Here is a 25,673-nt window from a genome sequence, read left to right on the forward strand (position 1 = left end):
AGCTGTAGGAAGAATTGTCACTACATGGCAACAACTTTTAATCAAGAGCTTGTTTCCTCTCGTTAGAATGAGAGTAAGTCTTTTTGAGGGCTTTTTTCTTCCCCTTCGTTTTGGTTTTGCTCCTTGCTTTTCAAGTGAGCTGTCACATTTTCTAATTATAAAACATTCTGCACTTGCAGCAAAGATTGGGTTATACAATTTTCTTAATTCAATAGATCGCTTGTCACTGCTGAACAGAAAACCTTTTATTATCTTTCAGTCTTTTTACATCTACTTTTCCTAGGTCTTTGACACACTTTGTGGGGGTGGGGGGGAGGCAATCTCTCCTTTGCATGTGCCATTGCATTTACCTAACTGCATAAGTAAATGCAGTCTGACACTGGAAGGACATAGGAATGCCTCAGTTATGAACTGGTAACTTCCTTTGAGGCACAAAAATGCGTTTCCATGTTTTGTAGATGTGAAAAATATTCCCCCTCTCACCCCGAAATATTAGAAGAGACTAAGTATATTTTTAAGGTTTTTACTTGAAGTTTACCTGATTTTCATGTTTCCCAAATTTTAAAGTTATCTATTCTATAAGCACTTGTTCAGGAGTGTATTCACTTTACAGTTGTCTGACTGTATGTTTTAACTTTTTCTCTAATTAGTCTAAATATTCCTCAGACTGACTAAGGTTGTCTTGAAAGCCCTGTTTTCACGAGAAAATAATTGGATGCTCTTTTCTTCTGGGACTCTTTGATAGGATTCACTGATGCCAATTTTTCAATACTCCCTTTTGGCCTGAATGCACTTGAAAGAAGCCAAATGGTAGCTTTCTAATTAAAAATCCAGTTCTTAAAGATAAAACTTGTCTGATCTCTGGAAACAAGTGGCATTATATTGACAGCCTCTCTGGCAAAGTTGAGAAATCGAATGGCAAGTGTAAATGAACAGAGTGAGCAGTGAAATCCTGTATCACACTTGGGAGCATTCCAGCAGCAAAAGACAATCCTTATTAAACCAGATGCTAGTCACGACAGCGAGTTCTGCAAATTGAGAATATTCTATAAAGCACAGGTCTTCCCTCGTTAGAAGCTATGCTGTTGCACCCAAAAATGAGTGGCCCAAAACATATTCCTGATGTCATAATATGGGTGAGAATATCTGAAACTTATCGGTTTACTGTGCTTTTATGTTTTTCAATCAAGTCATGAGTAGTGTAATCATTACTCCAAAAAAGGCTATAGAGATTGCTACCATGTAAAACTTTGGCTGGTCCTTCCACGAGGCATCCTTAATGAGAGGTACTGTCTGCTCTTATTTTTATTTCTTGGAAGAATATATTTTGGGCAGTCATTCTAAAAACCTAGATTATTCCTTCTGTAATACGGAATCTGACAGCTACAGATCTGAGAAACAGAAAAATAGTTATCAGTGATTTGAAGAATTTTTTATTTATTTATTTATTTTTAAAAAGCGGGTATTTCCCCCCTGCCTTTCAATGCTGTAGGGACTTAGTGATTACAAGTGTTCTAGTTGTTGAAGCATTCATGCATAGCCGGTAGAAAACAATCAGCTTGCTTTTAATTTAGTTACATGAATTTAATTGAACGTTCATTTATAAAATGTACAATACAAAGCTCAAGCTTTGTCTGAGTTATTTTTAATTGTTTCCCCTGTGTACTCCTCCAGAAAAGCCAGATCTTAGCCTGCGTTAGTGTTGCTTTGCACTGTTTCAACAACAGGTACCAAGTGTTTCTCGAAGCATTTCGCTGTATTTTGGAGCACTCCTAGATGAGCTGACGACTACCTCAGTAGCTGGAACCACACCACTCCTTCTCCTTGTTCCTGCCTGCCAGTAAGAGAGGATATTCTGGAAGAAGTAGCATACATCTGAAGAACTCGGATACTTCTTTGTTGGCTTAGTTTGTTGGCTTAGTTTACACTGGAGATTTTCCTGGCTCATTCCAAGAATGAGAAAATGCAAAGGTATCTGTGTACGTCCGTTTCAGCTGTGCCAAGCGATACTCATCCCCAGCTGTGGCTTTGTCTTGAGTACATGTTGTGTACTGCTCTAACCCCCAGCTCCTCTTGTTCAGTGACTACCAAGATGTTCTGCTAAAATCTAGCCGTTTCTAGCAGCTCAGCTGTGTAAGGTTGCTTAGAAACCAGCCTTCTTATCCCCCACATTCTCATGACAGATTTCCTATGCAATAATATCACTGCATGACACATTTGTATCCAGACACGCGTTCCTTTTCCACTTGAGAGTCTCTGAGGAAAGGTTGTTGGTGCTTCCCGCGATTCGTAAACAGCATGTGGTAAATCACTGGAGTATTAAATCACTGCCACAGTCAAAACGAGCTCAAGTTTCGAATGCGAGCAGTTCCTCACTCCTGAATTTAGTTATTGATCTTCCTGAGAGTAATTTCTAATTTTGTTTTTTAGACTGGGTAGCTAGATGGTATTATGTCTTTATGGTAATCTCCACTGCCTTCTTTGCTTCTGTATACAATACCTGCTTGCACCATTTCAAAATTTAGATGGTAAGGGCTTTTGATTGCAATTGCTTTCTCCTTTATATTTTCTTTATATTTGTACAAGGCATCTCATGAACTGGGTATAAAAATATTTATTAGTAATAGAAATATTTATATTTTTAAAAATGTCACTAATAAGTATCAAAGATATCAACTTGCAGTTGAAGAGAGTCATTGTCAGCCACTTCATATTTCTAGATCTCTCTTTGACTGAAGGGTTTTTAGCACTGTTTTTAGTTCATTTCTCCTTCTCTGTTTAATAACAGTATTGGACTCTTGCCAGAATGGCAATGTGGTGGTCTGGCAAAATAATGAGAAAAGCTAACCACCACATCTGTCAGAAACAATATTTGCTATTGACAAATAAGGTCCCATTGTAGGCTTGTTTAGTCTCACGTAAGAACCACACGCACCTTCATTCAAAACTACAGTCCGTGCTTTTATGGACTGTGAAATGTATCATCAGTGAACCATATCATCTGAAATCATAAATTAGTATCATTTTCATATATTTCTGTTAATTTTATTTTGTAACTATAAAACTTGTGCTTATTATTTGAATAGCATTTCAAACATTATGAACCAAGAGTATAATTTCTTTAGTGTTCATAGTCTGCCAGAAGAACGTATTTAGAATGTCACTAAAATGCAAAATTTAACATCAACATAGTCCAAACATGATTTAAATATACATTCTGCTTTATAGGGCATAAAGGCCTAAACCCTGCAATAAAGAAGTAGCAGAGTCAAGACAAAGATGATGAGAAACTCAAGAGAGCTTCCTGGGGTACAGAATGTTTTAAGAAGGATTTATGAAAGAATGGGATTTAAAATGGGATTTGGAGACAGAGGCGAGCTGTCTGCTTGAAAAAAGCCAAACTGAAATAACAGCCAAAAAGAACAGTAAAAGGATCGTAAATTAACAGAAGTGAATAGGGCTAAAACATATAACATGTTGCAGGTGAGGATAAAGTGTTGCACTGAATACTGCGAAAGAAAACCAATGAATGAACAGATGATACTGAACGAAAATTCAGTTTTGTTGGTCCTGATTTTGTCACTAGCTTTAAAATTTCACAGGAAAAGATATCTTTTGCGAATAATGAGGAAAGAGGTGAGAATATTCGCAACTGCATTTAGTTGAATGATAACAGAAACACAAAGTAGCATTCTTTGCCAAGCTGCTCACAAATCTAGAGAAGTGTTTGTGTTCTTCGTGAAGAAAATGCAAGCGGAGTCGTGCAAAAGTGAAAGACAGAAAGCAAAACATACAAAAATACCACCCTTAAGCATGGCGGTATGATAGGCAGATGGCTTTCATTTTTTTTTTTAATTATAAGTCATTCTTTTAATGCTTATCCACAGCACAGTAACAAGAATAGTAATGTTTGTCCTTAGCACAGTATCCAAGACACAGGAACCTCCCGTGTTTCAGTTTGTGCCCACTGCCTCTTGTCCTGTCACTGGGCACCAGGGAAAAGAGCCTGGCTTCATCTTCTTCGCACCCTCCCTTCAGATTTCTGTACACATTGATGAGAGCCCCGCTGAGCCTTCTCTTTTCCAGGCTGAACACTCCCAGCTCTCTCAGCCTTTCCTCGCAGGAGAAATGGCCCAGTCCCTTAATCATCTCAGTGGCCCTTCACTGGACTCTCTTAAGTAGCTCCGTATGTTGTACCGGTGAGCCCAGAACTGGACACAGTACTCCAGATGTGGCCTTACCAGTGCTGAGGTGAACATTAGAGAGGAAAGATGTATACAACTTTTTTCCCCCCTCTCTAGCCTTCTTTCTTCCTATGTACAAGGAAAACGCTATCAAAATTTAGTTTTCAGATGTGGATAGAACGGGATCAGTAGAAAGGCTGGTTTCAACATGCTGTAAGCATTTGTTGTTGTTTTATTCTTAAAAACACTTTTTCAAGGGGAGAATGTTTGATTTGGTTTTAGTTACATTTCACACTTTTTGTACTTTCATGCCTCTCTTTTGAAAAATGTTTTACTCCCTCTTCTTAAATATACAGTAGACTTACAGTGCATTCCAACAATCCTATTTGCCATGTTTGCCAACATTTTAAAATTTGTAGAGGAAACTCAGCAATGTACAGTAATGGAAGATATGGGCTCTTACTACCACAATAATAGTCACTCTTTTCTCATAACCAGAAAGCAACCTCTGCGTATCATGAATTTACTTATATTGCACTTAAAAAGCCCTTTGCTTAGGTACCCTTAAAGTTCCACCACCTTGTTAGACAAATTCTATAGCACAGTATGTACATAAACTAGAAAACTGTCTAGAGAGAGGCCATATATACATAAAATTACCTGGTCTTCAAAGTCAAATTCTGTATAAACAGTATCTCCAGAATCCATAATCAGACTGCAATGAAGTTCATTTGGCCCTAAAATAGGAAAGAAAATTAGACTTCAGAATGGATTGGAAATTTTCACTTTATGTGATGGAACACTATAATATTTCCAATTGTATGTATGCAAAAACTGTGATCTAAGGAACCATTCAGATGTGCTAGAGTACCCGGGTGAATGGTATTCCATTAACAAAGCCTTCAAAGCATCCATAAAAGCTATCACAAATCTTAATAAGGAATGGTTATACTAAATGGTGAATTGTTTCAGCTAGACTGCAAATTTATTGGGCAGGATGTTCTGCATGCCATGACTTGCAGTTGTAAAATTGCCACAGGTATCTTGGCTCAGGGGAGAATACAAACCATGTTTAGGAAAGAGAAAGGAAATACTGACTATTGGTGATTAGCAGATAAGGATCCTGGAGTGATGTTGATGGGGGACCAAAGCAGCATGCTTCCAGCAGCAACAGTCCCCATTCCTATCCTACCCCTTTCCAAGGTGACAGTGTGGCTCTGCCCCTTCTCCCCATCACTTTCCTGTGCCAGGATCAGCAAGTCATGCAGCCTCTTGCACTTGGGATAACAAAATTCAGTTGCTGAGAAACCTTGACCTGGCTGAGCTTTACAGTTTGGCTTCAGCTGAACTGCTGAAGGTGCAGGATAACAGAAATTGGGCTTGGTATTTCAACAAGTCATGTAGGGGGGTAGTCATTGCTACACCAGAATGGGAGGATAAACTACTAATCATCTTCCTATATAAACATAGGAAGGGTGTAGCATGGACATCATATTCATGTTCTGGCGTTATCACCCCATTCAGATTATCTCACTCCTGGGCAACGAGGAAGGAAACAGTCTCCTGTGCCCTCCAGATGGTGCAGCCCTACACCAAATCCTGCACGTATTCAACGCACATTAAAATGCCAATAGGCATGTGACTACAGGAGTATTTTTCACAGCATTATTAAAATGAGAACAGCAAAAATACCGTAATGACACACAAAGATCTAAAAATTGTAACTAGCCAGTAGCCACAGGTGAGTCCAATCACTACCTTCATGTGGGGAACAACAGGTAACGCCAGGGGAAGTATAAGATGTGCTTTGGTTTGTGCCCTCATGTCCCCAGTAAGACAAGATCACTGATGAGGAAGAGAAAACAACTCCCTCCCTCCCGGGTTACAGGTGTCTCTACCTGGGTTACAGGTGTCTCCACCTGGTATGATGTTCCTGCAAGCACTGGCATTGAGGATACATGGTTTTAAGACTATTGATGACCTGGAGTTGTTTTCTCACCATTAGAGATGTTTGTATGGGTGGCTCTCTGTAACAAATGTTATCAATAACAGATTTTGCAGTTCAATTTGTGCCAGATGCATTTATGCGTTACCTGCTTTTGTTTGCTTCTAAAGTTTACAGAGTAATAATCTATGTAGGTGGTGAACTAAACATCACTAAAAGAGAACAGAGGAGAGCAACCTGCACGTCATGATGACTAAAACTATAACTGCTTGGTAGAGATGATGATTCCAGGGTGTCTTAATTTGCAATCCATATTACAATTGCTGCCAAATTCATCTTTGATGCAACTCTTTGGACTACGTAAGAGGTACCAGGGAAAGATATGGGTCTACCATCTGCTGGTGTGTTTGTTGTCGTCGTCCCGTTCCCACTCACCCCCCCCCAAGTTTATGTATACTTTATCAGATTGCTATAAAAAAAAATAACAGAAAGGGATTATACTCTTGCTACCATAGAATGTCACATGTATATATGCAGCATGTTCTCTGGCATATACACTTTATAGTCTTTTGAAAATACCTGTCTGTAAAAGATATATGCAACCAAACAGATTTACAACTGCTGAGAGAATCTTAATTTTTTATTTATTTTACACAGCTGACATCTCACTCTTGACATTGTGTCACTGTTGATAATATAATTGAACGAAGCCTCAGTCATCATCAGCACTGGCCTACCTTGACACATCAATCACTTTTAAAGGCACTTGTGTGCAAGTATTTGATTAACTGTCACTTAACTACCAAGAGAGCAGTACGTATCCTTAGCTAGAAACGTTAATATGAAATATGGTGCTGCAAACTTAAAGGTCAGGCTGAAAATGAATACTCATGCATAATGTATCTTAAGTGATAAAAGCCATAATGGTTATACAATTTTAATATGGACAAGCATCTTAAGGCCTTTTTTCTTGAACTTGGACACCAGTTTCCTTGGGGAAGCATAGATTCTTTCTAGAGTATATTCAAGGAAGGTCAGGAAAATTGAAAATATGTGTCTTTTCTTTCTTGGTTCTATGAAAACTAACAAACCCCATAACCATCTATCACCAAACAGTATACAGACTTCTCTACCCTTCTCAAATTGCCTGAAGACAAACCTACCAGAAATGAATTGAAGCAAATGGCTACTCCCAGGGCAAGATAAAGTAATGAGGGAACATATAAGAGTACTTGTGATATCCCTGGTGCAGTATGAATAAGCATGAGTAGTTTGCTATCCTCCAGCTCAGTTTGTTGTTGGAGGGAGCATATGTTCCTGAGTTTGGACTAAATCTTGCTAAAACAGGTCTTCTAGGGGAGGACAACAGGCTCACTAACTAATCGCTAGTACGTGTGGCAGTAGAATTGTACCAGACAGCCACTTTGCAAGGTACTGAGAGTCAGTAATCCTGGTGGTAGGCAAAGCTACTGACAAGGTTAAAGCCAAGGGGAGAGTGTTAGAAAGAGTGGATAATTCAAAACTCAGCTCCAGTTTTCTAAGCCCAAGTTTCAATCAGCAACATTTTATGTAAAACTTGTGGCAATGTTCAGCTATCAAAGGAGAAACACAAAATGTTGGCTTAAGGAAAAGAGAAGGATTGGTTAAAGCATTTGGAAGCAAACATGCCCTGCTGCTTTCAGTGAGGCTGCAGGCTGCACATCTCGTGCTCTGACAACAAAACAGCTGATCATAAGTAAGTTTCATTGCCTTTTCTGAGTTGCGTTGTTTTTCCTTTGATAAGTTGGTACAGTGAGAACAAGGCTATAAAAAAAAAGAATACTTGTTTACCATTAGGAGGAAAGTCTTACAGTCCGAACTGCCCTAATTCTTTTCGAAGGGATGCCCCATTCCACCAGATAATCTCAGCTCTTGGTTAACTTAGAACCTTTGTGTGCTTGTATGAACCTATTGCAAACGATCTGAGTAACTGTATCAATTTCAAAAGGGGAAACTCAACAGTTAAAAAATAAAAATTAAGAAAATGCATGAAAGCTCTACTGCCATGGAGAAATAGCTTGCAAGCACCTGATCTGAAAAGGTGCTCTTATGACTTAAAATAGGCTTCCTCAATTTCAGTGCATGCATAAAGTTGAGGTAAGGGAAATGTGGTCATTTTCATGTGCCCTGTATTTTCCTTAGGGGAAAAAACAGAGAGCATTTTATTAGCTACAGTACTGCACAATTAAAAAGTAAATCAGTTGGAAGTTTTTATTAAATCCCTGTTAACCGAATAATCAGCTCTCCAGGGAGGAGCAGACTGCTGAAAAAAGAAACAGCAGATCAGCTAGAATGCATTCCCTTTTTTTGCTAGGCTTTGTATCTTGACACTGAAGGCATCATTCATAAAGATTTGTCTTGCTAGGAACCCAAGAGGACCCAATGACACAGCCTGAGGGACGAGCTGAATTAATGGGTGGCTGCAGTTGTACAAGGGTGCGCTGACAGGAGCTACCCCTGCCAGGTCTGACAGTCAGGGAGAATGACTCCCCTGCCCCCAGAGGGGTGCGGGGCTGTGCTCAGTTGATTCCTTCACCACGAGGCTGTACTTTTAAATTTTATGCTGTATTTTACATATTGTTTGGTGCTCCTAAGCTGAATTGCACAGGATTGGTCATGGAAAGCTGAGAGGGTATGGCTGTTACGGGCAGGTGTGTGATTCCTACCACAGAAATGCACCCCAGAACCCAGGGGCATCGTGGCCGTAAATGTCTCTGGTCCTATAAAACATTTCAGTGTTCTGAGCCTGGGTGCGTGTCACTCTCTCTGAAAGTGTGTTGATCCTTAAGCTTTCATGAATGCAAATGTCAGGCATTGCTTTTTCACAGTTCACTGGATTCATTTATACAATGAAACTAAATTGTACTGATCTGTCTAAATTTATCTGCAGTTGATTTAACTTCCCATTACAAGGTAGCTACACCCCATCATGTGAGTTTATTAAGTCTGCTCCTTGGACCATTTGTGTTTTGGCAAATCAGCTAATGTATTTCCAATCCTTGCTTAAATCCGTTACTTATTTCAAATCCTGGTAGCAATTATATTCAATATGGTTCATTGGCTCAAATATGCCCACACTCCTATTTTAACAACTATAGTTTTTGCACTGTTCAACACTGACTGTCATAAAAGTAACCTAAGAGTATCCTGTGAAACATGTTGCTTCTCTTAATAGCATGTTTAAGCTCAATAAAATAAAAATGTCTTTCTGTGTTATGGAGCATGCTCTGAAGCACTGTCTAATAACTCAATTAATACATGTTGTATATAAGCACTTGGGCAAGACATGCTTAGAAGATAAATTTCAAGTGGAATATAATAGAAATAATTTACTGAAGGACTGATTAGCATTAGAACGATTACATTTTAATTTTGCTCTCAGTAAGATGCTTCTAATATAAATTTTATTGCAACCTTATACTGTTGAGTTTCATGACAGGTGTTGCTCTTAGCAACAGTCTTAACATATCACAGAAGGCAACAATAAGAAAATTGTATTTTAATCTATAAAAATATTCAGTTGTTTTGTTTCAGCATATATTGTTACACAGTTGATTACAACTGGATTTTACAGGTATAACATGAATTAGATTGATATGGAGGCATGAAAATATTAGAAATACCATGCTTACGTTAGCCACCAGGAACCAAAATATATTGCAATATCACTGATATGATTAAAAGACAAAAAGTGAGATCAAGGCAATGCTGGAATTGCGACCTCTAGAAATTAAATAGCTGGTCTCATAGGATCTCTAGAAATCCTACTTCGAATCTCCTTACTATTATTGGTGCTCAGGTTAGGCACCAATTAAATGATTGTGGCATGGCTTCTAATAAAGCTCATAGCTCTCCTATTATTTTGGTGAGGAATTTATTAGACTTTCAAGGAACTGATTGGAACTCATCCAGAATCACAACCAATTTGTGCAAATTGTTTAGCTTTTGTCAATCAGTTTGTCAGAGCTAGCACCTTTATGCCACTTCTTTCCTCTTCTTGCTATTCAGTTACTTAGCTCATTTAATTAGGAAATCCACACGTAATTATCAATACAGTGCTATACAGTGGGAATGCCATTTTAGGTTTGGAATCAATCTCTTGCCTCTAGGAATAAGGCTAAGCACAAAAGAGGTAAGCGTGCCACTTAAGGGAGAAAGCTAGTAGTCTTTATTCTCGTGTGCATCTTACCTCAAAGCTGACCACTAGAAACCTGGTTTTTTAGCTAATGCACTTTTTATTATTCTCAATCCCCCCACCCCACCTTGATAATTCATCTTTATCTCATTTTGAACATTATCAAAAATAGCCTTATGGGTGGGTTTTGTAGGCTAGCTAGCTTGGAACCCCCTTTCAAATCTTCAAAATATGACCTAATCTCTCTGCCTGAAGCACTGCTCTTTGCAAATGACTTGCTAGTACAAAAAAGTAATCCCCCCTTTGTCAAAAAGAGACAACAGATGTATTGCTACTACTAAACTTCATTGTCCTTCATCAGTTCCTCCTTCCTTGGCAGCCCCCAGATGACTGTTCACGATTACAAATAACTGAAGCTACCCTGTCTGCCAATTTATGGTAGATGACTTAAACTATGACTTAAACAGAGGAGAGATCAGATACACGATTTTCTCTGCTATACATATCTAATCTTTGTTTTAATAAAGCTAGTAAATTTTACAGGAAAACATTTCACCTAGAATTTTCTTTTTCTTTTTGTGTGCTGTTTCACATGACATCTATGACCTCATCTACCTATATAACCCTCATGGTCTACTTGGAATGCAGCCAGGGATGCCATCTTGAAAAAGTTGTGAAGTTACCAAGGAACGTTTTCCTGTTCCCCTCAAGCAAAATATTTCTGACAGATGTTACGGATTTTCAGTGCTTTGATTTTTAGCTTCAATTCTTTTGCAGTCCTTTGTCCCTCAAAGGCTTTTTCTTTGAACACATTCAAGCCTCAGTAAGCACAAATAATAAATATATAAATAAATAAAACCCCCAAACGCCTGACTTATATTCACACACAGTTTCAGAATTAGTACCAATTGTTAGGGAGGAAGTATGATCATCAGTCTCATAGGACTGGATTTCTGGTGAAGACTGAGGTATCATCTGGAACTGAAAGAGATAGCTGACAACTGGAATCGATCAACTTATAAAGTTTTTGTATTAATTATATAGTTGTTTAGTGGACTATCCATAGTATTTTAAGGTCAGCTTGTTGATAAAAAAGATGTTAGGTGGGTTGTATGAAGTTTCCAAGTGTAAAGAGATATTTTTGCCCTTGGTTGTGCAAATGTTTGAGGTCGGTCAAGACTTTGCTACAGTACCTACATCCATACTTGAGGAATATAAAAAAGGCATCCCACCAATGTCAAATGCAGTATAAAAAATGTGGTTCTTTAAATCTTACATTAACTCACCTGCTGCAGCCTCTTTGTTTGCAAATAGTTTATTGTCAACTGCCGAACTTATGTCAAAGAACACTTCTTCTTCATCTCTGTCTGCATCAAACTATTTAAAAAAAAAGAAAGTTGGTAATCAGACACTGTTTACTACTTGGCTGAACATCAACATGTAACATGACTTCTCACCCCAAGCCTTCTTGATAGGAACCTTTCTATTTTTCTGCATGCTGTCCATTGATTTAAGTATGAATCATTTTAATTTTGGCTGAAAACAAAACTGATTTTGTAAACCATTTTGCCTATTTTTAATAGCTTGTCAGGAACAGAAGCTACAGTAAAATTGACTTGCTCAGAGAATGAAGTTCCAAAGCAGAAAGTAAAACTAGTAATGCATATTACATTTTCATTCATTGGATGGTTGAAAAAAATGACAGCATAGAGACCAGAAATGTGATTCCTTTATTGTCACTTCTTTTCAGAGATTAGCATAATTAACTATTTAATTTGCAAGTGACAAATTTTTAGCTATTTCTGAATTGTCTGAAACCAATTTTTGTGACATGTATGTGTGTATGATTTCTTCAGGTAGTTGAGCAAAATTCTTAGGAAAAAGTATAGTATTTTTGAAAGTGCCCTATTATACAGAAAAGAAAGCTTTCCTTCCTCTTGCACTAGCAGAAAGTGTATTGGCTCAGTGATAAATTAATACAATCAGGAAAGCAAAGCTCCTTTAAAATGGCAAATAATTAATTTCTTACTATTTTAAACTTTTTTCATTTATTCTGTCTTTTGCCTGAATTCTGATAGTGATTCTCCCAAGTTTTTTCTCAGCTCTGTCTGACAGGTTCTTTTTACGGCCAGGTGACATGCTTGACAGTGGGTTTGTGTTTTTTCTTATCATATTTATCAAGCTTCATTCATTTAGATCATCACTTATTGAGGCTTTCTTTGGAAAAAAATTGGACATTTTTTTACTGTTGCTCTGGATTTTTTCTTATTTCTTGAATTGTGGCCAGGTACATTACTATGGAAAAAGGGAATACTGTAACCTCAAGTTACAGGAGCAAGCAAATAATGGTCACATCAGATGGCTGTCCTTCAGTGCATGCCCCCCTGTATAAGAGTCACCATTTTCAATCATTCTGTATCTTCAGTGTAATTTGTTTTAGGATGCAGAATGAACCCCAGGGCAAAAAGCATTACACTAGCAATTGCAAGCTCATGAACTTCAGTGGGCTTTCTTCCAAGTCCAAGACTGTTGAGCACCTTCCCAGATGTCTCGCCAATACCTGGCTGTCTCATGGTAAAAATAATGGGCAGGAAAAAGCCTTGGAGAGAGAAATTCAAACCCTACTAGGAACTTTGCTGCAGAAGCTAACATTTACAGAGATGAAGTTGTTTTCCAAATATCTATCTCAGAATACAGCGTGATACTTAATGAGTTAATTTTAGAGAGATACTGAATTGCTTGTCTAACACCGACCATTGCAAAATCAGTATCACTCTTTTCATTATCCCTTATGATGAATTATGTATCATCTATATTACTTAAGCTGTTCTGTCACTGGTAAAGAAATTTGCTTTCTTATGGAATTTTCCATCAGTACCTCAAGGTAAACTCAGAGGCAAATATCAGCCCAAGAATAATTATTTAGAGTGGCAGATGTCAGAAATAGTTCAAAAATAGGGAAAGAACATTGAAGAGACAGAATGAGTCTACAAACTGGGTCTGTGTGAACAAAAGAAAATGGAAGCTTGTGGGAGGCCAGAGTACACTAGAGAGAGGCAACCATTGTAGAAAGTTTGCTGCCAACAAGCTTAACTCTCAACACCTGTCCAAGTGCTCAAATCTTAATTGGTATTAGTCCCGATTTAAATCTTTAAGGTCTCGATATTCAGCTTTGTGCTTAGCTCAGCCCTAGAATTCATTTCCATCATAAATGAGCCTACTATAATTGTCAATACATGGAGTTTTCTGACTGGCTCTTGAAATGGAGTTTCTGGCTCTGACCCTGAGGACCACTCAGAAGTTCATCCTGTGATGCAGCACCGTTGTCCGTCTGTCTGGGCAGACATTTATCTGTTCTTGAGGAGTTCTTTTGCCATTCAGTGTTAATTGAAACTCAAAGCATTATTTTTTATTTATAAAGCAGAAATTTGTTTGTGTTTACCTATTAGAAGGCTTACATCTTAACTTGTGTCAAAACTGAGGCTTGTGGAAGAACCGGTCTTAAATGAAGCTGTTGGGCAATTTATTATCCACGCACAAAGAGCAGCTTTGGAATTTCCTTGTTGATAAGAAAAGAGCATTGACCTCCGTGAATTTTTCTGCACTGGTCTGTCTCCCAGGAAGTGTGGGGATATGCTTTTCTTCTGTCACTTCTCAGCAAAAAACGTACGCGTTTCATTAGATATGCTAGGGAAGACATATCATATAATATGATGTTTGTGGGTATGTGTCCACATAAAACCAGTAACTTGTAATCAGGTTGTGTCTGATCATTACTGTGTAGGTTACACCACGCTTGGAGAGATGACAGGCTTGTTTTCTCATTAGTAGCACTCCTCTGAATAATCCAGTTTACCATGAAAAAACACATGATCGATCTCAAAACGTTCTGAAGGTTCCAAGAATTTGAAACATCAACTTCCCCCATTCAAAGAACACCAGCTGTGCTTCAGTACTCTGAAAAATCTGGGCTTTGTAATAAAAGCCTATATTGTCACCAAAAGAAAACCAATTATTTGAAGCTTGTACATAGACTTAGTTTTCCCCTCACAAAATAAGAATTGTAATACCCTGAGCCACAGGAAGGCAAGGTAGCTTTCACAGAGAAAATATTTTTGAAAGAAACTAAGTAACCATGTGAGTTCTGTACTTCATTGAATTGCTAAACATTTTAAAAGGAAATCCTTTGATAATTATTGGAGGCTTGAATAAAACATAAAAGGTACTCAAACAACCCTATTCACAAAGAACAAATAGCAGTAAAACTCATATTTTTAGCAGAACATGTCTAAATCAATAGGTTGCTTTCGCTACTGAAAACAAATCCCTACTTGCTTCAAAACATAGCTCTCTGCAACTAAATTATCTACCGGTATCTTTATGGATGGCTCAGTTTAATTATAGTCAAGGCCTGTGTTTTACAGAAATCTAATTTTATTAAACATGCCACTGAAAGCGTTTGCAATACACAAGACACATTAACTGTATTGTTACTGACTTGATACAGTCTTTACCAGCGATGCAGGAAGAAGCAAAGTATCTCTTCCCTGTGAGGTCAGTGGGGTTTGAGGTCTGAACTGACGCTACGGTGTTTCCCTCAATGAGGCACTAACGGGGTTTTTGTACTTCACTATCTCTGTTTTGTTGGGGCAGAAGAAGATGAGGGAGGACTTCAGAGGACAAGAGAATCACATTTCTTTAAGAAATCAGCCTAAATCTTTGAGCCAAGAAAGGTTTCACAAACCTTTCTGAAATACATTTGGGGGCTATGCTTGGTAAGAATCTAGTAAAGTCCCTCCCCTGCCCAACACATACGTGTGGAAGCTGTGGGGCAGCAATCTCCACATCACTTCTATGAGTGGTCCTGCTTTCAAGATTTATCTCCCTGTGATGAAGGAAAAGTATGAGAGGCTTTTTCTACCTTCTCTCTCCTCAGTCAGTTCAATAATGGCGTTTCTGTGGGAGGAAGAGGTAATACAGCATCATTTGGGAGGATGTGAATTTACCAAACCCACACACTGTAGTTACACCACACGCTGTTCTGCTCCCACCTGGTTCGGGGAAACGCATCCCAAGGATTAAAGCAGGAACAAGAAAGATCTCTGAAGTCTCCGAGATTTCCTTTTAGTTGAGTTTCAGATAGTTTTGCTTTGCTCTGACATCATGATTTAGTAAAGAAATGACTAGTAGAAGTCATGTACCTCAGTATATATAGATTTTTTTTTCCCCCCAATAAATGATGATGGCATAATGATGAATTTTCTGGAAAGTTTATCCCAGTTTCACGTGAACATTGTTGAACTGGAGGATTTGATGCTGGCATAGTGTTATATATAAAAATGATGGAAAATATTTTCTAGATCTTCTGCATTGTAAATAATTGTTCTAGGGAAAGCAGGTTGTACTTGCTGCTCCCAGAGAGAAAATGATTAGCGTTTCTAAATAAGCACCCAACAAATCCTAGCCAACAGAAGGAGCTTCACAGAAAAATTGTCTGAGTTGTTGAACATTGCGAATCTCACTGGTCAATGATGATAAATGGAGGTTTGGTAATACCACGTATTGAGTGAAAGAAAAAAGTGCACAGCTCTTTCCTCACATCTATCGGGGGGCAAGTGCCAAGGAAACTGCAGTTAACTAGAATTTTGGGTGAGGGTGAAGTCATTCAGCCTGGCGCTGCCCCCTACGGACTGATTCACCCCCAATGACACTGCTGGTCTTTGCAGGTGGTTTATCCAAAATGACAGCCCCAAAATAGGGGGAGATCACAATAGCCTTTCAGATTGGAGTACAGGAAAACTAGAAAGAAATCTGGTTGCAGCAGACTCGCAGGGAATTCTTGTGTGGGCACTTTGAAATAAAGTTAGAAATGGAGAAAGCATAAAACTCCCCCAAGCAAACAGGTGTAGTTAAACAGCTTTTGCAACAGTAGATGAAAATATCCTCTATTTTAGAACATGATGGATGTCAATGAAAAGAAAATAAGCCATGTCCAAATTAAAATAACAACATTGGGCTAATTGCTGTATGGCAATATTCCCATCCACCTCAAAATCAAATAGGATTACAGGAATTGGATGATGAATGCTCTGTTTGCTTTCTTTGCAGGCAAAGACTCCAACAATAACTGCAATTCATAGATGTCCGAGTGTTTTCTCAGTCATTGAAACATATACTATGTCACTTGAAGAAATGCCCAAAATATTGTACATTTAAAGGTACAGGTGATCTAATTATCAGACCCACTTGCTGCAAGCAAGATGGTATTCATATGTGCTCTTTTGACCTCTTGGTCTTGCCTCAGTAGGAAATTATTTGTCGCTGGTCTTCAAGAGCAGGAGCGAGTACAGAGTGCTGAGCCTCTGACCACTGCAGTCAATGCTGGTCAGGAAAAAAAGCCAACAGAGTTGCTTTGAGTTGTTCTTTTAAGTCACATCATCAGGTACGGACCTTTCTGTGGTGTTTGACTGATCTTTGGCTGTGGAAAATAGGCCACCAGACCTCCAGTCATATAAATAGGATAGGGGATTTTTTTTCTCACAGCAACTTCTGAAGGCAGATTTATAGTGAACAATTAAGTGAACAGGAGTTGGGTTGCGCTGCTTAGTCAGAGGGTCTAATTACATGTATGAACAGGAATGCTGATTGTAAGCCAAATGATAACATAATATCGTGGTGTTTGGCACAGGGGTGATAGCTCCTGGATGCTCAGTGCGGTGCTGGTATCCACAGCTGATAAACTGGAGGGACTTCCAGATGGGCTATGAGAATGATTACTTGACTACCATGTACAATAAGGGAAGAATTAGGGCTGAGACCAGAGAAGGCTGAAAAATTAATCTGTTTCCTATACCTTTCCATGGGAAAGAGAAATTTTAGAAGTTGTTGTTATATCCAGCAGACAAAATTGTAAGATGCAAGGATGAAGAGCAAGTGAGACAAATTCAGAATCGAAACAATTTACTTTGTTTCTTTACTGCTTAATTAATCATAATTGGCAATGGATTCCCCATGATTTGAAAATTTTAAAGGTTGTTCCGAAAAAGAAGAATAGTAAAACATTCAAATAGGAATTAATTCGGGAAAGTCTGCAGTCTAAAAATTGCTCTACATAGCCATAGCTGACACTTCTGGCTTTATAATCCATTAACCAGCTATACATGGAAGTGAAATACAATCATTGTTTAGGAAGAGGACAAATCATTCATATATTTTCACTTGCAGCGAAGGAATAATTTATTTTTAAATAAAAAAAAACCCTCAAAACCGCAGGGTAAGCCACAAAAAAGAGAACATGGCTTCTTGTATCACAGTTATCCCATGCTTTTAAAAGACATATCTAGTTTAGAAGTCAGATTGTACCACTGTCCTTGAAGTGTTGGTATTTTTTGGTTGAAAAGTTGACAATCCTTTAGCTAGTAACACAGAGATTCATAAGACTGAGCAAGTTACAATGATTTTCAGGTGGCAGTGGCTACAACTGTGACAAGAAGAACTCATTATTTTTATTCAGGCTGGTTTAGGCAGGGGTTTGCTCCTGAAGGAGTGAAAACAAGTAAGAACTAGTTTTATTTTACCCCTGGTAATACTAAAAGGTGAAGTGAGACACACGCTCGAGGGTATAGGTGCTGCTTTATGATTTTTGGACACCCACACACAAATCCCTTTAGTATTGTTGTTCCATCCCTAGTTTGCTTCTCATAATAATTACAAGCTAATTGACTTGTGCAGTTACTTCTAGAGAACTGTGGGAAAAGCAAAAGAAAAAAAAATCAGCAACATGGGAAAATGGTAAAGAAATATGTGAGAAAAAATATGTAAAATAAGATAATAACCATTGGGAAGGGAGGACAGGAAAAAAGAGTTGAAGCCCTGTATATGAAAAATAATAAGCAGAGGAACTGAGGAATGAAGCTGGAATGTGCAGACTGGGAGCTCCGGGAACATTTCCCTATTATAAAGTACTTTTAATGATACTCGTTTAAAAAAAAACCACAAAAAAACCTCCAGAACACCACAAAATGGGGGGGAGGGGACATAGGGGTGAGATATTTCTCTGTAATCCATTCTCTAGTTCTAGTATTCTCTATCTTTTATATCAAATACTCTGAAATCTCAGATTAATTTTTTATATGATATTGTATCATGTACAGAAGAAAAACTACAACTGAAATTACACTAGAGCTCACCAGTGATTTATAAAAAATATGCAATTAGCAGAGGTCATAAATTGCTATCAGAATTTAGAAAAGAAACTGCACTGGAGATTTTATCACCATTATTAAAATCCTACGGAATACTCTCGGTTATCTAAAATAAAGTGCTAACACCTTATTTTTTACCACAGGAGTTCCACAGAGGATTCATAAATCATTGCAGAGTCCCCATACTTCTATCATTAGAGTTTCTCAAGTTCCACTTGTCATCCGAGTGCCTATTTGCTACGAGTGCTACTTGTAAACAAGCATGAGGGCGAACGTTCACCAGCCCTGAGTGGAGCTGACAGTTCTGTGGGGCTGCTGCTAGCTTTTGTATATCCCAAACTAATTTACTCAAAATAGGTGCAATTTGAAGCCACTAACTATGTAATTTGTGAACACATTAGGTGAATAGACAGAATCTAGTATGGTAAGAAAAAATTAAAATTAAACCATCGAATTCAAATAACATCTTCCAATACCATTAGTGAGAAGTGAAATGACCCTCAAAAAGAGTAAATACACAGTTACAACAGACACTATCAGCTAATTTAACTGCGTTATACCACAAAATGTGAAAATACAAACACGCACACCCAGGCACACAGAAAGATCACACCTGCTCTGCTCCTCTAGAAACAAAGAGATGGACCCTGAATAGATTTAGGGATTTTGTTATAGCTGATATGAAATGCAAAAATTATGTCAGATTCTGGCCCATTCCCACATTAGTACAAAAGAGGATAACTTGGGACACTTGTAGTTCGATTGATAATCATCTCCCTTTTCTACTAATTTGGTAGTACATAAACAAGGCAATTACTACAAAAGAGAGGCTTCGGGTTTTTTTGCTCTTAAAGTGATTTTCCATTATTTCATGCTAAACTCAAGAACTTAGTGCCATGGCACACAAGTGTGGAGATGTTCTGACAGTTTAATGCCCTTCGCGGTAAAACCCTGTTAAGCCAGCATCCATACTTGTAATATGGAACAGTATGACACCAAGTAAATGGTATGTCTTATCTGAAGAAACAATTAACAGTAAGCAGAAGTAATAGCCTGTCTTTGTAGGTTTATGTGGAGTAATAGCTTTTGATAGGCAAAAAGAGGGAGAAGTCCTACCTTTATGCTGTGATCATGTTGAGCAACACCCTGACTTATATCAGTCTTCAGCCATAAAAATGAGTGCCTCAGGCAATGTGGTGGCGAGAGTTGATGGGAAAGACACCATGCAATTATGGGCCCTTGGTTATGGGCCCTTGTAGAGCAGAAAATGGGCAAATTGAAGGAGAGCTAGATTTGACTGGCGGTGAGAGGAGAAATCGATAATTTGGTGGCACGGTAGGTAGAAAATTAATGAACTGGGGGAAAGCAATTACTCGTTTGGTAGGGAAGTTGGCGGAGGCAGAGAGTGGTGCCACAGAGCGGTTTTGGAACATACATACTTTTCATAACACTAAGATGCAAAGCCTTTCTGTCTGAGCAGATACTTAAGAGCACTGGCTGGTTAATTTTTTTCCCAGTAAGGATATTCATCTGGATGACTGGTAACTGTTATGTAGAAAGCAAATATATTGCTGTTTTATTTCTGAAATCATTTTTGCATCATGTTTTCCATTTCCTCAGAGGGGCTCTGAGCTTCCAGTAGGCATTGTCCTCCACTGTATTTGTATCTCTTTAACTTTTTAAAGCTGAAGTCAGTTTAATATAGTCAGTAATAAACAATTCAAAATGTTTCAGCCATTTCTCTACACTGTGTCCCCTACAATAAATGTTCCATTTCTCTCTGAAGTTGTCATCAGGAATAAGAATTGAATTAGGCAGCATAAGCGTTATTTAAGGGACATGATTTGCGTGTGTTTGTTCTGGGTTATCTGACTTGTCGACTTCTAGAAGTAACTTTTCAAGCTATAAATACAGTCAGCATTTCTACATATAAACTCTCTATGCATATTCACTTTGCAAATGATTGAAAACTTGCACCTTGACATGTCTTACATCTGTCCAGCAGCTTCTATAGCAAAGTCAACTATATTAATTATTTTTGAAGATTAATTAAAAACAGAGATGCTTTAGCACATGCACATATAGAGACCTTTTCTACCTTGAAAGCACTTTTTCTTATTTTAAAAAATATGCATTCCACTGTTGGGAGTAATTTTCACTATGTGTTTACTTTTTAAAGGAAATTGCCTTTAAAGAGGTAAATGGTATTACAAAGAAACAGAACAGTGGTGTCAAGCATCAAGACAGATCACTACTGAAGAGCTTGAACGGAAAACTGAATTACAGTCTGAGGAGATGCTCCATGATTTATTTGTTACTCTGTTCCTGTAGAACCCAGGAAAACATTCAGCCTGAGGGAGAGATCATCTTACTCTCACCTCCACTGGGTCTAGAACAAATTGTTTGATTTTTACTTTAATGCACCTAACCCTAAAGGAAGGGAAAAGATTTTATTGATTAGAGAGTCAGGTATGATTGGATGTTGTCCAAATCTCATACAGCTTTAACAGCCCTGTGTGTCTTAGCTTGCAATATCTTTTCTTTCCTCTTACATTACTGGAGCTCACAGTGATGCTGCAAATTATGAAGCATTAATGTAAAATTCAGTATTTTGAAACCTAGACAAAGGGCAGAGCAGTACAAACAAGTTGCATGAAGCTCAGTCAATTAACAGCTGTAGTTGTCAGTTTGCTATATACAGCTCGGTGACATTACAGGAAGATCTAGAATCACCCAAGTCTTCCTCAAATGGCTTTGTTTTTTCATTCAACAGCAATAATGCCCGTCCTCCAGTAGTTTTTCTTCCATCTTTATCTAGGAAGACTTCTGATGGGGCTTGGATGTGACCTCGTTATTCAGAAGTTCCTGGGAGCTCACCCTATTTCATATAAACCAAGAGACTCATTGGGAATAAACCAGTTAAGGATCAGTTGCTACAGCGTAATTTCCCTATTTCCTCCAGTACCACATGAGACGAGTACTGGAATGTTCCCATTCCCAGAGCACCCAGTTCAGTGAAACAGCTCCGATTACTAATATGTTCAAATAAATGCTTTCCTCGATACCTTTAATTTTTAATATTGAGTGCAACAGTACTTCTCAGAGGGAATGAGCCCTGAAGCTACAAGGCATTAACCAATATGTTTGTGTGTAGAGAGATTTCTCCTGAATGAAGTTTAAAAAATGTATGTTCTCCCCTGCCTGTAGCGCTCCCAGACCTCCCGTGTCACTGTCCCTTTTGTTTGAAACAAAACAAAATCATTTTCTAGCATCAGCTCCCACAGCACGTACAGATCGCAGACAGGCACCCCAAATAAATATATAGCAACACTGGTTTCCCAGAAAAGGTCCGTACAAGCAACAACTGTAATTCAAATAAGGCAACTAAAACAAATTTTAGAAAAACTCAGAAACAAAAGACATTTCTTCCTATAAATACTATTTTCTTCCAGTGATGGTTTGCACTTCGCTTCAATGAAAAGCATTGATACTGCTGCCAAATACACCAAATATTTCAAGATCAATAGCATTTCTCCTGTTGGCTTTTGTGGCAGAGATTCTGAAAGTATTGTAGGTTGGTCTTTTACCATTAGATGATGTCACAACAACTATTACCAAAAATATGATTTTTGCCTATGTATCATCACAGTTTTCTAAGGAAGAATGCTACCTACTGAAAGCTAACAAGAAAAGTCATGTGTTAATTTCAACTGCAAATTTAACTAGTTAATAAAGCACGAGAACTAATGACTCAGATGCAAGAACAAGCATAGGGTATACCATAGGCTTAAACAGTAGCTGCTGTGGGGTTTTCATATGCAAAATCTGCATTTAATTCCAGAAATAATTTGACATTTGTAAGTGTCCAAGACCTTAGCAATATAGATCGTTTCATCTGCAATAGGTGTAGTTATTCGAAGTGGAATTTCAGACTATAAGAACTAGAACATTTGAAAATTATTAGCTTTTCTATTTTCCTTGGAAGACAAAAATAAATTTTACTTCCCAGCTAAACAGTTCCTGTGTATTTACATAAATTCTGACCCCGGATAAGCAGTGTTTCCAGTGGTGGTCTCTATATTAATAAACTTCGTAAATGGCATTGGAATCCTTGATAATAAGCCCTCCCTTGGTTATCTCAAGCTGAAGAGTGCTAAAATTCGACGAAATAAATTTTTTATCATTAGAAGGATAACTCATACCAAACTTAGGATAATATTCAGCAAATGTCAGTTTGAGTTCAGGATGGGCTCATAAAACCAACTTCCAATTGCACTGTCTCAGGAAGGACATGAATTTGTTTCCTGCAGCAAGAAGTGAGTGCACTGCTATTTTAATTTCTGTACCAGAAAGTTCTGTTTAGCTGTCTAAATTATTGGAGCATGTTGTTTCAGAGAACAAAGGAGACTATTATAAATGAAAGCTGGCAAGCTAAGGACATACTGACAGAAACTATTGCTTTAGTCATCACGGAATATGACATTCTTGCATCTAGCATGTATTTTTTGGAAACAAATGTAGGACAAAATCCCACGTGATTATGTAGGCTGAAAGCATTTTTTAAATATCATAACAAAAAAGTGGATGAAGTGGAACTGATTGACATAATTTATTTAACTTTTCAAAAGCTTTTGACAATATTTCTGCCCAGAGGCTATTAAATGAAACATAATTTTAGGGAAGCACTAAATAATACAATGGGTTTATTAAAAAAAAAGCATGAGAAATGTCCAAGGGATGTGTTGTCAACAAGTAGTACAGAAAATGGCCACTATATTGATCAAGGAAGTAGAAAGTACAAATGAGAAAACCAGAGCAGCTCACTTACCCTGACTAGGGAAATGAAGTCTGAGAAGGCACAGGGATATTATCAAGAAATGCATGTAATGCGACAATAATGTATGTGTTGCAGGAGAAAGATGAAAAAAAAAACCCAAGAAGGATCAAAATGAAGCCTCCACAATCTTTCTTTTAATCTAACTTCATAACTCTACCTTTGGCTGTCCACTACCTGCTCGTTTGAGATAAGGGAAGTACAGCATACCTGAAACGCTAACACTTGAGGTCTAACACCATGGTATTAATACATTGTTGAGATATCAATAATTTCTTGCAAAAGCAAGCCAAACAACCTATGTTGAGTATTTATACAACATTATCTATAAAAACTGCTATAACTGACCATTGCTTCAATTTACACAGAAAATTAGAACTTTTGATATACTACAGGAGAATCCACTACCTTACACTTACTAAACAGTAATTATTTCTTAAACTGAGGGTTTTCTCTGTATTAAAGTAGCTTCTGGCTAGTATTCTCCATCACTACAGCTCCTTCACCATTGCTATATTTTTCTGTTGGATGAGACTACAACCACGGTGTTTCTCACACTATGGTTGTTTTCAGTGTCATCTTGCGAAACGGCAGACAAATATCTGTGAAGCTTCTACCTTTCCATTTGCTGCCTAGTGCTAGTACGGGTCTTTTTCTGACTGTTTCAGCCCTTGATTATTTTAGCAGAATAATCTCAATCTTGCAGCTATACAGTGATATTAATTTCTACTGGGATTCTGGCAAAACACGGGCAGCGAATTACAAAACTAAGTGTTTTCAAAGTGTCTGCTTTTGCAATATGTCAGCTCAAAGTGTACGAAAGGTGTACCTCTTTCTTTCAGCCTTCACCAGTGTTGTAGTACTGACTAGAACTCAAACAGTGACTAGAAATAATAGCTATTTAGAACATTTAACAATTATCCATTGTTTATTTACCTTAATATAATGAATGTTTATGTTTGCCTTTCTTTTATTATTAAAATTTTACTATTGATAAAATTATTATTATAATCATTCATGTTATCCAGACAGTGAATGGCATAGGCTCTGACATGCTTATGGACCCTGGAAAACAGGTTTGGTTTGGATTCAGGATGGGCTTTAGGAGAAAACATTGATTTGATTGTATTTTCTGCTTCTAAAGAGTTAAGGAACAGCTATTCAATTATGACTAAGAATTAATGCATGTTTATGTTACATTAAATGACTTCAGTATAAGCTTATGGAAGCACTGTTAAAAGCAACTCAAACTGCAAACAGGTATTCTTGCATACTTTTAAGACACACAAATATAACAAATGAGATATATATGACAAATTCTAAAATTATCTATAGTTCATATTGGTCAAAATACTCTGAAAAGTTGCAATGTGAATGGGTATAAGCAATTTAGTCTTTAATATAGTCAGTAAATGAAAGAAGTGTTAAGATGCAATTTATAAGGGTAGAACAAGTTTATTACTAAGTTTTGTGATGTTTAGTTTCAATTCATTTCATACTAGGCTTAAAGATATCTTTTACTGCATTTTTTTCTGTTTAAGATTCTGATTAAACAAAAGACATTCAAGAAAATGAAGATTTCTTTACCTTTGCAGTGAAATTACTTAAAGTGGAAAAAAAGACAGTGTGAATACATCCTAATTTTTTTTGCTTACAAAAGGAATTGGGGGGAATTTTAGGTTCCCACTCAACTTTCACGTGGTTTAAGCTGTAGTGAGATAGAAAACAAAGTATTTTAAATATTCCTTTCTCTTTCTATAACTTTTTTGTTTTAATTCTGAATAAGATGACTTGGATAGTCTGACAGTAAAAATCTTTTTAAACAAAAAATAATTTCGGATGATCTTAAGCCTGAACCTGTTACGTTAACTCAGTTTTCTGGCATTCTTTGGCTACCTGTCCCATTTTTAAGTGCTACAATATATGGCATTGCACTGTGCAGATAGTCAAATTCAGTTGGTGGGTCTCACCAAGCATATCCTAATTAATAATCATTAATACAATTCCAGTTTCCTCCTTTTGCATATCATAAATCTTATTACCTCTTCTAACTCTGATTGAGTATTATATCAAAGGTAAATTATTTTTTTCATTCTAAGGGACACAGTCTTCTCTAATGGGCATGATAAATGTTAAGCAGGAAGTATACTCAGACTCACTCTAAAAGTGGACTTGTGACAATTTATAGAACAAAGACAAGATTTGCAGTTTTCAAGACAGTTCAGATACGCTAGTTCTTAAAACCAATTTTCAAAATCTTAAGTTGAAACAATGACTGCATTCCTTACAGTCATTATTGCTAAGGAGGAAAGGAAAATTTCCTTTAGCTTGG

General features: G+C 37.5%; 1 protein-coding gene across 1 annotated transcript in view; it reads right to left on the bottom strand.

Moving 5' to 3' along the window:
- Positions 1-25,673, bottom strand: part of AK5 (adenylate kinase 5) — a 95,183-nt gene that overhangs the window by 35,919 nt on the left and 33,591 nt on the right. The window contains exons 6-7 of the mRNA XM_009287269.2: positions 11,590-11,680; positions 4,845-4,921 (exon numbers count right to left, since the gene is read on the bottom strand). Of these exons, the coding sequence (XP_009285544.1) occupies positions 4,845-4,921; positions 11,590-11,680 (168 nt within the window). The remainder of the gene's footprint in view (positions 1-4,844; positions 4,922-11,589; positions 11,681-25,673) is intronic.

Source organism: Aptenodytes forsteri, unplaced genomic scaffold (assembly GCF_000699145.1).
Source record: "Aptenodytes forsteri isolate BGI_AS27 unplaced genomic scaffold, ASM69914v1 Scaffold119, whole genome shotgun sequence".
Classification (NCBI taxonomy): Eukaryota; Metazoa; Chordata; class Aves; order Sphenisciformes; family Spheniscidae; genus Aptenodytes; species Aptenodytes forsteri.